Genomic DNA, 19,097 nt, shown 5'->3' with positions numbered 1-19,097 from the left:
TTCTCTGCCCTTATGTAAAATAGGCCAGGCTGCCGTGACAACCTCTGTTCCAAACAGGTCTCCAAGGTGCCGTCCTGCAGAAATCTAGGGTTCAGTACAGCTGCCGTGCCGGATGCAGATAAAATGCAGACCTCTTCACTATAAGAGAAAACAAACAAACAAACAAACAAACAAGTTAACATTTTCAGGCCAAGTCTGGAAAATGATTACAAGGGTGACCATTTAAATTCAGGTTTGACTCTACTAAATATTAGTAATATCACAGGATTACCTCCTAACCTAGGAGAGAAAATAGAAGGTAATGTTATTACAATGAAGAGGGCAAGAATTCTTTATTACTTAAAAATCATAAAAGATAAAGAACAATATTAATGACAATAGATTCCTTTAAGTTATGGTAGAACTGATAAAGACTGGAAATTAAAGTAATAACAAACTACATTGCCGAATCAGGTTAATAACTCATTAAAACATACTAAAATCCTCTTTAAATGCATATTGAATTTTATTTAAGTTATCCTAAAAGTAAACTATGCAAATATCTATAATGCTAAGGCTTAACAAAAATAACAAAAAGGTATCTGAAACAAATAATATCTAAAATATATGTCATTTTATATATATGCAAAAATTGATATTCAAAAGAATAATTTGGAAGTCTTTATTACATATTACCCAATTTGAAAGCCATAAAAGTAAATAAGCAACCCAATTATTGAATGAAATAACAAAGTAAATGAGAAAAGTAGCAGCCTAGGGATGAAAGGCTGGAAACAAAGCGTAAATGGACTGGAAGCCTAAGAGGACATGAAAGAAATGGTCACGTGAGTAGAGAGGCCAGATTTTAAAATGTTTACATGGGTACTGAGAATGTCAGAAGAAATAACCTGGAGTCCCTAGCAGGCACTGAGTCAAGGAGCTACAAGAGCAGAAGTGCATTTCAAAGAGTTTAACCCAGTAATAGTAGGTTGGAAGGTTTAGAACAGAATTAGTAAAGATGGGATTTAATACAAAATTTTTTTGAGGTCTAGAGGAAAACAGGAATCTGTGTGAGATAAATTCAAACTTCTAGGTAAATTAACTGGACTCCTGTCTATAGATCTTGCATCTGTAATCTCTCTCCAGCCACACTGAATCTACACTTCTAGCATTTTCCACGTGCTATTCTTCTAGCATTGAGCCCTCTCCCTATGCCTCTTCTCTTTATTTATATAATTCATACGCATCCCATTAGATTCAGTTCAAGCTTCAGTTACTTCATTAACACTTTCTTTCAATTCCACCTTTAATCTCCAACCTTCTGGGATCCCAACACATCTTGGGAAATCTCTATCATAAAATGTATACTCATCTTAATTCTCCAGTAGAACGTGAGTGAATCTGATGGCAAGAACTATGTCTTTTAAAACCATATCCCTAAGGCTTGACAGTGTGTGACACTAAATACATGAATGAAGCAAGACTACATATTGGGCAGTAAGGCAGGAGAAGCATAATAAAGTTAGCAGTTTAACAAGAGGAGAACAACTACATTGAAAATAGAACAGTTCAAGAGGATAACACATGGATGAAACAGGCAGGGCTCTGTAATGTCCACATTTACTACAGCCTAATCATTTTTCTCTAACAATAATGACCACCACAAGTGCAAGAGAATTATCCAGGTAATAGCTGGCAGCAAGAATTATCTAAGAACAGAAGGTGGAAAATAAAAGAGCAGAAGGTCAAACAGTCTCTGGATGATATCTCTGATAAACCTTTGAAGGAGCTGACAATAGGGTACAAGAATGGCAGGCAGTAGGTAAAGTCAGAACCTGAGTAAGGAACTAGGAAAACCCTTGGTTAAGATAAAGGCCCAAACAAACCAGGTGTACGTAAGCAAATGCTATGATGGAAAAACACTAAGTAGTGATCTAAGAATGAAATCTTATAATTTCAAAATTTTAAGAGCCAACAGTTTTGAGTGATAATGAGGTACAAAGTGTGGTTGAAAGTCAGTGGGGATAGAGGACTTAAGAATGGCAAAGTACAGTGCCATGGTGATAGAAGGGAGATGCTCACATTTAACTGGAGGAGATGGCAGAGAAGGCATTAGGAAAGGAAGAAGAACATTTTGGAGGTATAACAGTCTGAACTGTGGAATGGCATGGACTTTAAAGGAGAAGAGGTTGTTCAAATGAAAGGTAGCAAAAAAAGGTTTTGAGAACTAAGAGCATGGAATTCCGTTCATTACTTGGCAGAGTTAGGAGGGATGAGTCATCAGCAGGAGAAAGTTAAGTAACAGCAGATGAAGACAGAAAGAGTTTAGAGAAGAGCTTGAAAGACACAAGGCAGTTCATTTACAATAGGTCAAGAGTTTCAAAGATCCCAGAGAAAGAAGTTAGCGGAGTCACAAACTGGAATAAAATCCGCCTAGAGTAAATACTTGCTATGTGCCAATGTCATATTCTCCTTCAATGTATAAGCTGAGGCTAGGAGTCGAGTAAATTCTCAAAGTTCACAGCAATTCAGTGGCACAAATGGCATATGAGCCTCAGTCTGGTGTACTCTAAAGCCCATGATCCTCGATCACTCCACGAATTCTCTCTATATTTGCATAAAGCATTTCCTCTTTCAGATGACAATCTAAATTGCAGCATCTAGAAAAGCAAGTTGTCATTATCATTACCAGATGCTAGTTGATTCGCTGTAGCCCACTACAGCATGACAGCCTAATGCTTTAGCATGTGATTTTATTTCTTGTCTGATTTCTGCCCACCACGCATCTCGAGTTTCTGGTTCATCTGAAAAATAAATTTTAAATCGGTTTACTACTCAATAGCACATTGTCTATATGAACAAGAAATGTTTAAAACATATTCTGGAATGCAGAAAGGTACTGTTCTATAACACATTTTAAAACTTCACATATTTATAATCCTACTTCTGAAAAGTTTAACATTTTAATTTAATGCTACTTTTCTAAAAGTTTAACATTTTAAACTTGATTGCTAGAAAATAAACCACCTACTTCTATCTGCTTTATTACTCTAAGGGACATCTATAGAGATGTATTTTATTAGACACAACTTAAAATGTAGACCCAGACTTTCCAGATTCTAATCTTAAACTAAGAGGATATCCTACATCTCACCTCAGTAAGAGAACATGTTATGCATCATACCCATAAATTTAATTTAAATTCAGATCTCATTTCCTGGTACCTATTTTTTATAACCCACTATATTCTCGGTTCTTTCCAAGGCAAAGATTTGTCAATGTTAAAAAAAGAGAAAGCCATCTGTAGCCATCCTTCCAGAGATGTGGGTCCTAAAACAAAGTGACAAGGTATAAAGGAAGTAGCCAATTCAAAATAAAGAAAACAAATACTTTTAAAAGATTAATACAAACAATTTGGTTAATGTATATAGGGACAAATTTGAGATAGAATACTGTAATTCCATGTATGGCTCTGTAATTAAGAAAATGCCTTAGACTTACAAAATTACATTTTATTACAATAGAGGAATCCAATATTGCCTTGTAATGGCGCATTATAAATGGAGCATCTGTCACACGTACTTCCTAATCACTTGCACTTAGCTGCAAACTACTGTGAACAGCAGCTGCAAATTATAGTAACTTTTTATGTACATAGATGCTAAAAACAGAAACAGCCTATAATCAGCATATCCTGGTTTGTTTCTTTTTGTGGACAATTCCGTTTGGGAACAATTTGAAATTGAAAAAACTTAACCAACTTGAAATAGGATGCTAAACTCTTACTGTAAATTTTCCACATATTAAAGCATTCTTTAAACTGAAAATAAAACAATCCCCAAAGTTTCTTTTTTGAATTTCACTATATATCCATTTCCAAATATGTTCACAAAATAAGAATAAGTAGAATTATACTCACTAGTGAAATACTGAAGACAGCAAAGTAAAGAAAGCTTAAAGGGCTTAGTATGGCTCACATTCCTATGATGTAATTTTGTTTCCTCCACAGGGAGGAAGGAGATCAGCAAAAGGGAGAAGTGAGGAGGTAAAGGCCAGAACTATGAATGATGCCAGCCAGATCTTGAATTAAAATTTTGGATCCAAGACAGACCTACCCTGAAACTTTCTTTCAGAAGAAAAGAAAAAATGCAGACTTCAGGAAACTGAGAAAAAGATCAAAGTTTGAGATAAAATAAAGAAGGACGAGAAATAGAAAAGACTACCATATGGTGTTAGCGATCGATATTGATAAATTTAAAAATGTGTGAGAAAATTGGGTCCTACTTTGCACATACACTATTATGTTAAAGAATTTCTTCATATTTCTAACTGAAATGCTGACATTAACAACACAAATATGCCTTCAAATCCATTCTTTTTCTTTTAAGACATACATGTTTCCAGACCAATTTGGACATCTATTTAACATCATCCTTTCCTAACATGGAATTTTTACATTCTAAGATAAATTTAAAAACTCAAGAAGTTGTTCAATCAATCAAATTATTTACTCTTTGAAAACAGATATAATAAAAACATTTCTGTTCAGAAAATAATTATTTTTCTATATAAAATAATTTTTCTAATATAAAAACTATATAAAATAAATAGTATAACTTTTCTTAAGTGCACTAGCAGGTCCTGCTATTTACTTTTTAAAATCTTTCTGCAAGTTTAAACTATTATTTGATAAGACAAATAATTACACACTATGTTTTTATAAAAATAGATTTTTTTCACATTAGGTGTGTCTACATCTGTGCCACAAGTAATACAGTAGCTTTTCTGTTTTAAGAATGAATTTTACAAGAAGTAATCCATAACATTTTTTAAATTAATAAAAAGTAGAGGAAGTCAGTTATTTTAAGTTCAAGATATACTTATTTAGAAATGGCCAGCATGTCTAAAGGGAAAAGTATGTAATAATAATTACTACGAGATACATATAATCACATAGAATACAAAGCGCATTTACATCAAACTTACCTTGGTATAACACACAGAAATAATCAGATAATTAAACCAAACACTATGAAAGAATAAGTGGCTGATTTAAAAAAAAAAAAAAGCTGAATGCAGCACAAGTGGAGCATTCATATTCTTCTGACAAGTTCACAAGCAGCCTCTATTTTGACACACGAGCCACACAGTTGCACATGAGGATGCCATTGTTGTAATTATTTACAAGTTTAATAAAAGCTAACGAGTTACATAACATGGGAGCTAGGAAAGCAAATGGCATATGTCCACACTCCAAAGAATGTCTTAAATTTGATTTTTGGCTAAAGCAAAAGCTCAAAGAACGAAGGGTTTTGCAAAGCAGATTCAGCAGACAGGAGCCAGAAACAGTGGATATTTTGGCGCATGCTTGGATCAGGTGACAGTACAGACTGAAAACTATGGCAGCTCACTGAAATGGTTACAGAAAGTAATGGCCCTGGATTCTAGGTGAAAGCAAGGCAAGCATACAGTAAGGAGCACTTAATCACAAACTGGTAATTGGATTAACAATAATTATCTACAACTGTGAGCAGAAAGCCAGAGGATAAATTTTTTGGCTATTAAATTTAGGGTTTGTTTAATTAAAATAAAATTAAGATTAATCAATTTATTTTGTATTAAAGAAAAAGTCAATTTATCTTTAACACCTATATCATATTTATGCCAGAGATGGGCCAGAGAATACTGAAGTAGTAATTATGATTCAGCCTAACTTATTACAACTAAAAATTAAAAAATATCATAGTATTTAACCCCTACATTAAAATTTTGAAAGCTTTATAAACTGCCAACTATATTCTTGTAGGAAAAACACTAGTGAATTTGAATTGTTTCATTCATCCTACATAAGTCAAAATTGAAGATCTACCATACTTACATAAAAGGCAAAACAAAGACTCTGGCTTAAAACATATGGCAACTCTACATGCCATACATAAAACTGAATACAATTTAGCCACGTGGAGGATATACAGCTGAGATGTGAGGGTCACAACTGGTAACATTTCAAAGATGTTAAGAAAAACATACCTTCTTTTAAATACCATGCTCCTCCCAATAATCTACAAAATTATTTATAATTATAAAGATATTAAATTAGGAAATAATGAAGTTTATTTATTACACAAATTATATTTCATACTATTTTATGTTTTTCTTATGAGTCAAAACTTCATAGATAATATCACAAATCTTTTAATATATCCTTTTAACTGTAGGCATGCGCCAGCTCTGCATTAATACCTCACTGATACTTCTTTTAAAAGTAATGGCTGCACACTTGGGTTGACATCATAATTAGTTCATTTTGCTGCTGTTACTTTTCTAGAGCATAGCCATAGCTTGATATCTTGCCATCTTTTTAGCATTTTATCTTGTTTCTGAAGTGCAGGTGAAACTGGTAAAGATTCCTAAAGTAACAGTAATAGTTTATATCTCAGAAAGTAAAAAAGTGAATTCAACACAATATGCCTTTATAAAACTCAATCCCTTTGGGATTTTAGGCGACCACACACTTGCAGCTAAGAATTACTGACTACCGGAAGTGTTAAACTTAATTCTATTTTTACATAGCTCTGGAAGAGAATACCTCTTTCCTTAAGAATCTTTTCATCTGGTTGAAAGAATAAAGGAAATGGACAGTTATTCAGCCTAATTTTTAAATGAACAAGAGGAGATAAACTGTTAGGTAGGATCAAATCAAGGTTTCTCATACAATTATATTCTACCTCATTAATGGACAGCATAAAATGCTGCATTTTCAAATGCCTGAAAGTAACATTCTAACCCAAAACAATCTTTGAAGATAAATTTCCCCTAATGAAACAGGAAGTAAAAGAGTTCAGGTTCAAGGGAGTATACAACCTCAAACTGGGTGGGGATTTACTACCAGACCAGGAAGAAGAGTCTCATTATAGTAGGAGTGATGTACAAATTCAGAACAAACATCAAGATGTAGTAATTTGGGCTGTCAGGAGGTAGCTGGGATATAATCCATGTTGGACAAAACTGGAGTTCTTTACTATTTGTAAAACAAGTCAGATATGTGATCTTCTCCTTAATTGAAATTAAATCCTTCATATATAAAGGCCAGTTACATTACATATAGAAAGAGAAAATTATACATTACATTTACATTCACATTATAATAATGCAATGAATATCCAGTTGCATTTATACATATAAAGAGTAAAATTTCACAATTAAGGAGATGATATATCTGATTTTTTATAGACAGTAAAAAATGGATATATATAAATATCAACTTACATTATATAGAGATTATGTATACATTTGTATGTTACTTTATATATGAATAAAAGTTCACATAGCATACATGCTTTATTTACGCCTTCTTGACTTCTAGAAGGTAGAGCAAAAGTAGGTTTATAGTTGTAAGTACACAAAACACCAAGTTTATTCTTGTATTATTATATATTAATTATTATATTATTTTCCATATGAACAACTGTAAGCCTACTTTTGTCCCACCTTGTATGTACCTACTCCCTAAAAACCTTATTAAAATGCTAAAAACTAAAAGCTGCTTAACTACTTTAGGCTTACTTTGCACATCTGCTTATGTGTACCTCTCAGGTACAGTAGAAAGAATGATTGCTGAGATTATCAGTAGAACTGAAGTTCCAAGAAAGCCCATCTCCATTTAACTAACACACACACACACACACACACACACACAAAGAAAAACAGCATAAAAAGTAGCCTAGAGTAAGTGTGTAAACAGGATGTCTGCCTGGCTGAAGAATGGTGTTCCCAGTCTCCGCCACTGTGCTTAAGACATGGCAGGCACTCTGTGAATATCCACTGAATAAAAGGCTTTTATTTAAAATTGTAAAGAAAAAAAAAAGGCTTAGGATGATCAGACTGATATGTATATTCTATAAATATTTCCTTAACCATCACCTGACTCACAATACTTTTCAAACAACATTACATATTAGCTTATATTTCCTGTCACTTCCTAAAAGTGGTAGCTAAACTGACTTTCATTCCACACAAAGAAAGAATAACAAATTTTCCTCAACTACACAAACACTATTATTAATTAAAGTTATTTGTGTGAGCAACTCAGAAATACTTTTAGTGGTAAACTCAGAAGAAAGAAAGAAAAAGAGATCATAACCATTTGAGAAACAACGAACTAAGACTATTAAAATTTACTCAAAGTACTTTTTACAACGCGACTTTCAAAAAGACGTGAGAGCAGGATAATCATGATCTATCTTTCTCTCACTCTCAGCTAAAGCTTGCCAACGTCCTGTTTCACTCGCCACGTTCTATTGATTATCGAGTCTTGCTGATTTTACATCCTAAATATTTTGGAAATTTACAGTTAAGAGCATAAGCACCAAAGCCAGAGGAGTCAGGTTCATGCGTGGTTCAGCCACTTTGCATCCTACCTTGGAGAAATTGCTATGTTTTGTTTTGCACATCTACAAAATGGGAAAACTGCCTACTTCAGGATTGTGCTTTGAGGATTGAATGAGGAAGAGTACCTGGCACACAGGAAGTGGGCTATAAACTTTAGCTCTCCTACCACTACCAAATCCTAGGTCACTTAGCTGGCCAGAGCTCCTGCAGTCTGCTAACTGGTTTCCGTGTCTCTAGTCTTGCTGCCTTTAAATCCTGTCTCCATCCTACAGCCAATCATCTAACACAAATGTGACATTGGCTCCTGTCTTACTCCTATGGAACCCCCTTTCTGGAATGTCACACACAAGATCTGCAAGTGCTCTATCTTTCTTCCTAGCAGCAAGATTCATCTGGTCTTTCCCCAAATCTGTTACCAGGCCAGAAGAATAAAAAGAAAGATAAGAAAAGGTAATACTTTTAAAATAAATTCTCAGATATTTAGTTCCCTTCCTCTTGCTCTAAAAACATATTTTCTATCACTTTCGTTAACACAAACTAAGATAACAAAGCAGGAGAAAAGAGAACAGAAAAAAAAAAATCCTCAACTAACAAAGACATTTTGTACTCAATGGCAAAAAAATTAAGAATGAAGTAAGTCACATCATCAAATGAGTACTGGCTAAGATACTATTTTGCAAATGCTGGAAGTTTCAGAACTACATTAAAAAATATACATTAACAATATCTCCAAATACACGGTCTAACACACAAATATACATGAGTCTCCTATACATCCTTCAAAATCTGAGCTCAAGAATTACCACCTCTATAAGCTTCCTTGGCACAGAATTAATCACGCCGTCCTCTTTAACACTGTATCTTGGATCGCTCCAGACCACACAGTAAACCACTTACGCATCTTTTGGGCCCTGGCATCTCTGCATACCTATGGTCTAACGAGCTGCATGGCAGCTGGCATGACAGGTTGAATTTCAGGAAATACTGCTGTATACTATAAAATGTCTTCCTGTATCTTCCCATGCTTTAACATTTGTGAAGTAAGAATGTCTAAGGCCTCACCCACTAATAATACAAACCTTAGCGTACTGTTCGTGCTAGCCATATCAAGCCTAGCAGTCTACGCCATTCTTTCATCCGGCTGAGCTTCAAATTCAGAATATACTCTGATCGGAGATCTATGAGGGGTAGCTCAAATAATTTCATATGAAGTTAATATGAAATTAATAAACATATTTAAGATGATAGTGTTTCTCTTTTCTCTTGGAAGCCTATTATTAAATTGATGATACATCATATATTACATGGTATCAGAGAATCCAGAAAATACAGTATGGGTGAACCATTTTAAGCATTAAAACTATATCAACAATTAGTTTTCTCACTGACATGGTCAATTCTTGATTCTCTGTGGTAGTACAGGACAGCAATATTACCTAATTACAGAGAATACAAAGAATTTAATACATTTACCAAATGTATATGTCACTTTTTTTCAGAAGTAACAAGTCATTTTTCCTAAACTAATATTAAAATCAGCCTGATGTTTGAATATCTACCAACTGTCACTATAAAGACTCCAAAACCTCAATCAAAAACATACAACTAAGAGAAAATTAAACTGGCAGTCATTTTAAATGTTCTTTTAATACTCTCTTTTTCTATCTTTTAATATCCATCTTTTTCCTTTCATAGACTTACAACCTGACTTGACTTTAAATGATGGCAAGATATACTGCTTCCTCAACCGTGTTTCTCCTTGCCAAATTCTGTAATTCTGCTTACATGGGACAAAGTCTCTATTTTGTCTATGAGATTTATCTTTTGCCTTTTCCACTTTCCACACTGTTCCATCAGCTAACACACACATCTCACGCTAAACATCTTTACCCTGATGAGGTTTCAGCTCTTTAAATTATTAATGGTTAATCTGCTCTCAATGTTCTTTTCTTATATAAGCCTTTTCTCTTCCTCCTGTACATAATCTGCCTAAGGTTTAAACAATATATTCTTGTATATTAAGTGAATCCAGCAGGGTATAGCTCTGCAGCAGGGTATTTTTAATTCCTTACTAAAAATAAGTATATAACACTACATTACAAGTGGTTATTTTAACTCTAATCAATGTGAGAACACACTGGCAAAAACTTGGATAGCCAACAGAAGGTAATTTCCTTAAGGATTTACCAATTAATGTCAGTGTAAGTCTGCGAAGCTGGACCTGGCAGGTTGTGGACTAGTCTGCCTTTGGGTAAATCTGCAAGGTGAACATGAGCTACTTCATAGTCAAACATGCATTACTTACATCGGAGCTTACATCCTGGACTCCTAAGGACAAAAACAGTTTATAATATTGAAAAGATTATGGGATATTATCTAAAATGCTGAGCCTGTGCTCATTTGTTTTTGTTTTTCTGTAAAAAGATACATTTTCTGACACAAAGAACCAAAAAGATTCTTTAGGCCAAATAACATCTTCTGATACTGAATCAAGATGATTCTGTTATTTAATTGAATCTTACATATAAATGACATAAAAATTATTAACAGAACATGCTTTTATCAAAAAGGAAAATTGACTGGCTTTGACTCTAAAGCACATCATCAGCTGTAAAGTTATCTTAGTTTAGTTTCTTTAAAAACTACAAACAATATTCATACGTAAAAATACTTAACAAGAAAACGTATACTTTCATGTGGAAGGAGAATGAGAATAAGCTTATGAAAGCTGCTAATCTCTCCAAAATTCATTCTTACCAAATTTTGGAACATTTTTAGAATTATAAATACAAATCCTAATAGTTACATATTTATAGTATTTACAGAACACTAAACACATTATATTCAAAACTAAATTGAAGTTTAAGTATACTTTAAGATATCAAGCTAGTCATTTAATACTTATATTTAACAATATTTCCTTAATCATAAAGGTAATGCTTATCCCATTTTTCTAATATGAAAAACTGTCCAAAACATAATATAATTTAAAATTATCATTCTGAAAGTTGATCACCTAACAAAAGTCATTCATAATTTATGGTATTTCTATAGTTTTGATTAATTCATTTCAGTTAACACATTTTTATTTGCATTTCCATGGAAGTTATGAGAGTTAGAATAGATGTATTAAAGAATATATCTATATAACTGAATTGACATTAAACCTATTTATTCTAGAACATTTCTAAAAACTTCACTGAGCTGCCATAATTTTTGTCAGCGTATGTAGTACTGAATGACCATTAAAATACCTGAATTGAAACTATTCCAGTCTAGCAGTTTGTAAGATCTTGTGTTACCCATAATTCCGACAAAGGCTGAGTTCAAAACAGCAAATTAGTAGATCAGTTTTAGGTGCAGAATAGTAGGAAAAAACAAAACACACTACAAACAAGAACAAAATTGACACCACTCGACAGGAACTGGAAAGACACAGACAGCAGAGTTAATAAGAAGTAGAAATAGAAAGAGAAGAAGGAGCATGCTATCATAATCTAACATTGACTAAAGTTTACTCATTTAAGAAAATTACCTTGACTTTTAAAACCACCTCATTCTTTCCTTTGTTGGATGATCCTGTTTGCTAACTATTTAACAAAGGATAAAATTCTAAAAGAAGTAACTCCAAAATAATCCATAGAATTAGCAGGTGGCAATGGTTTTAAGATGGGATTTTTTTCCCTTCTACACTGAGTGTAAAATGCAAATTTCCCATACTCATTAGTCCAAAAAAAAAAAATAGCTACAAGATTCATTTGAGAGTGCAAATACAGCACTTTTACCATTAGCACATGGATCTCAATCTTCCCTAAGCTTCTCTCAGCAGAAACTCAGCAGAGTAACTCAGTGTCATAAAATTAATACATCATCATTATGGTAGGTGCCAATCTAGAGTTCTGTTTTAACATTCAACTTTTTTCAACAAATTGAAATGTTTTCATAAATAATTATTTAAGGAGCCTGAAGAATAGTAAGTGTTTTTAAGAAAATGTTCCTTTTTAAAGCATAATAAATAAACAATCTGAAGAATGTGATATTTATGTCAAACTACTACTGGAACCATTAGAATATACAATTGATATGTATTTAACTGAAAATAAAACAAAATTAAAATATAACTTATATACCATTAAAAGCATTTATATGTATATGCCCATAATTGTTTGGGAAATAGTCCATTATTAACTAAGAATTTCTATATGTGAGTTCAAAAAATAATCTGAAAGGGAATGAAAGGAAGAGAATAGATAAGCTGGTAATTACAATACACAAAACGTATTCTTAATAAGGGTTCCTATTTTCTTCCTGCACCTGGACTCTTACATTTCTTACACAGCTACAATAAACTGGCAAGTAAGATAAACCCCACAAAAGAGTTTTTTGTATAAAGTAATATGATTTAAAAAATATAGCTCTCTATTTAAACTTATTTTAGTAAACTTCAGTTGTTCTCCAGACTCTACAGCTTACTCAGAGTGCATGGAAGCAACAATAAAAATGTTTTCAGTCAATAAAAGACATTACTAATAATTGAGTATATTCCTCAAATCATTTTTTGAAGTTATTATATCAGAGGGTGCCTTCTATCAAATTATTTCAGTCAGTGTCCCATAGAAACACCAGAAACTAGCCTTGAGTCACCTAAGTAATGTTAGGTATGTTAACCCAGAATTTCCGTGCACTTTCCAAATATTCAAGTTCCTAAACACAAAGATATAAACCTTGCATAGTCTTCAAGGGCTCAATACATTAAACTGGCATCAGTCTAAATTTGCCTTCAATTACTACAGAACTTACAAATGCCACATGAAAGATCTGAAATTGACAAGAAAAATAAGAAACGGGAAAAAATAATAAATCACAGAAGAAAAAGCAGACTGATGCTGAAAAGATGTCTTCACTTAGCTTAAGAGCTTTTGTAAATAATCCTAGCTAGTATTGCTTTTCTGAAATCTTCTTCAGAGTCTAAAAAATCCCATTGTTTCTCTGTAATTAACTCAGATGACGTCAAACCATATGGCACAGATCATTTTTTAAAATTTAAAACAATAGTGATGTTACATATCCTCAAAATCATTACCTGCAATGTCTGGCATATATAATTTCAAAGCATTTCACTCTTTTTACAGCTTGTTGGTAAAGCCCCAGGAAGAGGTTACTGAAAGTAACAATTTAAGTTTTTCAAAAATATGTATGTATATATGCCAAATAAGAATATTACTGTAACTTCAGATTTAAGGTATGCCATTAAAATATTAAATGACTTGGGCAAACGACTGGGCATCTCCTCAGAGAGAGGCAAGAACACATTCTGCGTGAAGAGTTCCTACCATTCTATCACGCTTATTTTAGATTTAGAAAAGTCACCAAACCATTTCTAATCCAAGGGCCTGAAATTAACTAGAACTTCAATGCTTGCCTTCTTTTATAATCATGGTCCCATGTTTAAAGAAGTGAGCTACTGTTCTTATTTTTTCAGTTATAAAGAACAAATAGCTACACACAAGAACCCAAGGAACCAGACAGTTGTATTTTTTAGTTGTTTGGTTTGCTTTTTACTTCTTAGGCACGCTACATAATGTTTACAATTACACTTTAAAAGAATACTTCTTTTAGGAATAAAGAAATAACTCTAATAATCTATACAGAGTTACTGCTAGTGAAAAGAATTAACATCTTAGGCTAATGGTCACAATGGTTAAATTGTATCTGCCTGGGTCAAAGAAAACAGCTGATTCAAACGTTACTTAATGATTCCCTCAAAGAGATACCTTGGCCAGAAGTGAATCAAGATTTGTATTTTCATTCTGCATTAAAAAGTAACCAAATTACATTTCTAGTTAGTTTGATTATTTTTCATTAATATTATTCAAATATTTTAAAGTTACGTGTGTCAGTTTATACTCTCTTTTTCATTTCTTTTTCAGATAGGTTTGGCTTAAAAAAACATTATGAAATTAATTTTAAATCATAATTTAAATAAAAGAAACATTGAAAATGAAGTTTTAAAGAACATACCAGGATTGTGGATACGATCCAAAAGCTTCACAGAGCGCGCACTAACAACGCCCCCAACATGCACAAGAAATCCAAGAGGAAATGCCGTCAAGGTAAAAAATGGAAATTCCTAGTAGAAAGAATGATGGAAGAGTATAACTGACCATGTGTGAAGTACAAAACATTTACTTATTAAAAACTTTGTCATAAAGAAACAAATTCCACCCCTTACCAATTATACATTACACATGCTTTGTAATTAAGTTTCTTTGGATGTTTGCAGACTTCTGAATCCATTTTCCCATATATATCATGTTATATGCAATCCAAGCACTCTTTTTATCAATTCTCAGTGAGAAAAATGTTTTCAGAGTTCCAATTTGAGGAAGAGTTACACTTTTCCTTCCTCAGAAATGAGACGAGGGGATCCCCCTGCCCTTCTACCCCATATCTACTTCTTAGTGGGACAGACTTCACAGACACATCCAACTCCAGGCTACTGGTAAAGGCTCTGAAGGCCTGGGGATAGACATCTAATAGAATGTGAGACTAAGGGAAAGGGAGTGAGAGGGTGAGTGCGTGGGTTAAGTAATACATAGGAAGGTGAAGATAGGACAGATTATCAAGTTGAGGTGCACAGGGAATCACTATGTGAGATTATTTACTCTATCAATACCAGGGCAGCAGGAGAAAATATAAGTTCAAAAAGTGTATTGAGGAAAAGGAGAAGGTAAGTACAGTAGATGCCTGCAAGGCAGACAATACAATTCCACTTGTTCTTCAAAGCCTTATTCTTCCCTTCTCTCTCAAGGACATCAATCTCATCAATTTAGAGACAAAAACATGGAAGAGAAAAGTGGTAGAGAAAGGAAATTCATTGAAATAGTACCCAGGAAGAAAGGGGAGCTCCTGTAGCTACCCAAATATAGAAGTGTCTCACATTATACAAATTGCATGTGGGTCAGGGAAACTAAATATCTGACTTGTCTGCCACCAAGATTAATGTACGTCACTTAACCAGAAATCAGTCACCAGCCCAGTAGCCTCAGCTATTCAGAAACTAATTGAGAATTGGAAAATAAGCAAAACAGGGCTCTCAACAATAAAAGGAACTGTTATAATTCCAAGTACTAAAGTTTAAGAACTTTATTCATAAGAGGTCCCCACAGGTCATATTCATAATATGGCATATAGCAATTATAAATATGTAATTTTAGGGACACACTCTAAAATCTATCAGTATTTTTTTCTAGACCACAGAACATTAAATGCAGCAAATAAAAACTGGACGATAAAAGAGTTATGAAATACAACTAGAAACAAGTACATAAAAGCAGCAAGATTACTGAATGGAGAATATGAACTTAAAGCACAGAGAATACAAATTCACCAAAGCACAATCCACAAAGCATAGCAACTTGGAGTCATTCAGCACAAAGGCAAAAAGTCTGGCACACCTCGGTACCCAGTGAAGATACAGTATAAAATGTGTGTGTGTGTATAGAATTATAAATTAATTCAGATAGAATTTAAAATTAGTCTTTAAATCAATAAGGGCAAGAAAACCAAGGCTATGTAAAAGAATAGTAAAAAACCAGTCTATGGAAGTGGGTAGGTTTAGCCCAGATGATAGAGAAAAAGGAAGACCAGGGAGAAGACAGAGGGGAATTATACATAAGTGTACTATATTTGGTCAAAGTGCCTCTTTATTGCCAACTGAAATTTTTTTAAGAAAGATTTCTTTTTTAAAAAAATTAAATTTATTGGATTGACATTGGTTAATAAGACACCTGAACTTTTTAAAGATATGTTTTAAGTGAGAAATGTCAAGGTAAGCTTATGTTACCAGAAACTTGAGTATTTCACCTAATAAATTAAATCTTTAATTTTTTTTCAATTTTAAGATAAAGTTTTTAATTTCCTCATAATAATAAGGCATAGTATAAAAAACTCATTATGTTTACTCTTTATATTTAAATATTTTAAATATTCTGGATAAGAGATACTGAAAATAAAAGTTTTGTGAGTTAAGGGGGAAGCAGTTTTTCCTTCTAAAACTGAGAAATAAGTGGGTAAATTCACATATTAAGAAACATCTTTATATAAGAGTTTAGGTATGAAAAAAAATGAATCAAGCCCTGGCTGGTGTGGCTCAATGGATTGAGCACCCACCTGCGAACCAAAAGAGAGCTGGTTCAATTCCCAGTCAAGGCACATGCCTGGGTTTTGGGCCAGGTCCCCAGTTGGGGGCGTGCTAGAGGCAACCAATTGATGTATCTCTTGCACATCGATGTTTCTCTCCCTCTCTTTCTCCTTCCCTTCCCCTCTCTCTAAAAGTAAATAAACAAAATCTAAAAAAGGAAAAAAGAAAAAATCAATCAAAATGATTTCCTGATTGGAATTCACTGACTCTTATTCCCAAATTTCAGAAGATGGGGTAAACAGACAAGCGGAGAAGCATCTAGAGGTGGTCACAGCAGAAAAAGGAGAGGAAGAGTTGCCCAAAGAGACAGAGGCCCATTCTGCAACTTCACCTCTGTCCTACATGTAGTCCCATCTCACCCAATCAGCACACCGACCCTCACTTAATACACATAATTTAACCTAGAGTAAATAAAATGTCACCATTATTCAACCAAAATTACATCTTCAAACCACCTTCTCCAGAAGAGCTACTCCTCATATCTATCTGCAGATATGAGGCTTAATACCTGTCATCTGCACCACAGTCACCAGCAACTACTATGGAGTACTTACAATGTGCCAGCCCTAAGCAAAGTGTCTTTTTTTAAATAAAGATTTTATTTACTTATTTTCAGAGAGTGCGGAAGGCGAGGGAGAGAAACATCGATTTGTGAGAGACATATTGATTGGTTACCTCTTGCACACCCTCAACTGGGGACCTGGCCTGCAACCCAGGCATGTGCCTTGACTGGGAATCGAACCGGCAACCTTTTGGTTCACAGGCCAGCACTCAATCCACTGAGCCCCACCAGTGAGGGCCCTAGGCAAAGTATCTTAAAACTATGCTTTATAATCTTTCTCATACCCTAAGAGGGAGATACAATTTATCTCCATGTTTTGGTGAAAAACTGAGCTCAAGAGGGCCTATTCTCTTTGTGAGCAATAAACCTTATCACCTTGCTTATTATTATTTCTGGTTAAAACATTAAGTTAAAGAGTTGATTTGAATCTCTAGTCTATTATTATACCTGATGAATTTATAGGTTCTCTTCTATTGAAAAGGACAGCTTCCTTAAGATTGGCCCAAGCACACCCTGTTTTCAATGCTCAGATGAGACTTTCAGGGACTGTGGAAGACATTTTCTCTGGAAATCCTTATATTTAAAGTATCTTGCCCTGTGGTACCTAGATAAGACTTCATATTTGAATGCTTTAACATAAGCCAAGTGCATGCAGCATAAATCTATAAATAGCATGCACGCAAGACAGGCTAGTTGAAAAATCTGAGAACACAAGGGAGTATCTTTTTAAAGATTTATATAGGATTTTTCTTAGAAGATGTTTAAATAGTTTAATTAAATATTTTTCTTCTTATCCCAAGAGACCAGAGTAAACTTTCTAAATATAAAACTCCATGTCAGATTTCTATGATTTACTATATAATTCTACCCCCACTTCTAAAAAGATAGTAATTTATCAAGCAAGTTTGCTTTTTATCAATGTTTTCCCCCAAGTGTGTTCCTCACTAAGATGTATTCAAATGAAAGAATCCATGGTAAAATACATTTTAAAAACACTAGGTTAAACTAAGTCAGCGAGGTTTCTTTATTAAAGAAAAATATACATCCCAGAATCAACAAAGTGATTTCATTTTTCTTACAGATGAAAGAAGAGTCATATTGAAAAATATATCTATTTCTTAATACATAAAACACATCTATTTGCCTTACATCAAATAGTTAAGTAGCGAAATCTAAATCTAAATAGAACTTTTAAACCCATTTCTCATCTCCCAGTAATCTGACATCTGTTATCAAGATCTTGTTAACTTGCTTTTTAATTGCTTTTGCGAGAGAAAAAAAATAACACTCATATTTTTCAGAACTGCTACTTGAATAGCCCATTAAATAAGGGATATTTGACAAAGTTTCTTTTCCTCAAGAAAAACAATCCATACAATTTATTAAGGATGACAAGGGGTACAAATAAATATGTTTTAAATAAATATAAAAAATGTTACAAGTAGTCTAGGTTCAACTTGATCCAGAGTTCAACTTCAGAGTTAGGCATATGTGAACACACATGGGGAGAGTTCTTCATAGTTTGGTACAAATATTTCCCAAAACGAAGCCACACTGTTGGCAGCCACAGATGAATGGTAAAGTCAAAGATGATGATGTTTTTGCTAGTTATTTTGTACAAGGGTAGAGCAGTGGTTTCATAAACTCAAGCAACTAATGCTACAAGGTTAGGTTATGTAAATATATTGCTAACTAGGTTGTACAAGGTTGTAAATGAAAACTATAACTCTCTACACATTTCTGTTAATTTTATGAAGATTATCTAGTAATGTATGCCCAATGTGTTTATGTGTCCAAAATTTTAAGCATGCTTAGAAGCATATTTGAAAACATAAATTTTATTGAAACCAAATCCAAAGCAATTTTCATTGATTCAATTTTTTTAAAGCTAGATGCTTTTAAAAGTTTTCAGTACAAAGTATTAAGTCACAGGCACAACATCTGAGAAAAATCTCATTACAT

The 19,097-nt window shown here is 33.4% G+C and overlaps 1 protein-coding gene across 14 annotated transcripts in view; it reads right to left on the bottom strand.

The window, feature by feature from the left end:
* Positions 1–19,097, bottom strand: part of C2CD5 (C2 calcium dependent domain containing 5) — an 87,860-nt gene that overhangs the window by 35,214 nt on the left and 33,549 nt on the right. For all 14 annotated transcript variants that reach the window (XM_045184165.3, XM_024575570.4, XM_045184168.3 and 11 more), the window contains 3 exons: positions 14,392–14,500; positions 2,669–2,783; positions 43–138 (listed from right to left, as the gene is read on the bottom strand). In XM_045184165.3, the coding sequence (XP_045040100.2) occupies positions 43–138; positions 2,669–2,783; positions 14,392–14,500 (320 nt within the window). The remainder of the gene's footprint in view (positions 1–42; positions 139–2,668; positions 2,784–14,391; positions 14,501–19,097) is intronic.

Source organism: Desmodus rotundus, chromosome 3, assembly GCF_022682495.2.
Source record: "Desmodus rotundus isolate HL8 chromosome 3, HLdesRot8A.1, whole genome shotgun sequence".
In the NCBI taxonomy this organism is placed as follows: Eukaryota; Metazoa; Chordata; class Mammalia; order Chiroptera; family Phyllostomidae; genus Desmodus; species Desmodus rotundus.
This window is presented reverse-complemented; position numbering and strand designations above follow the sequence as displayed.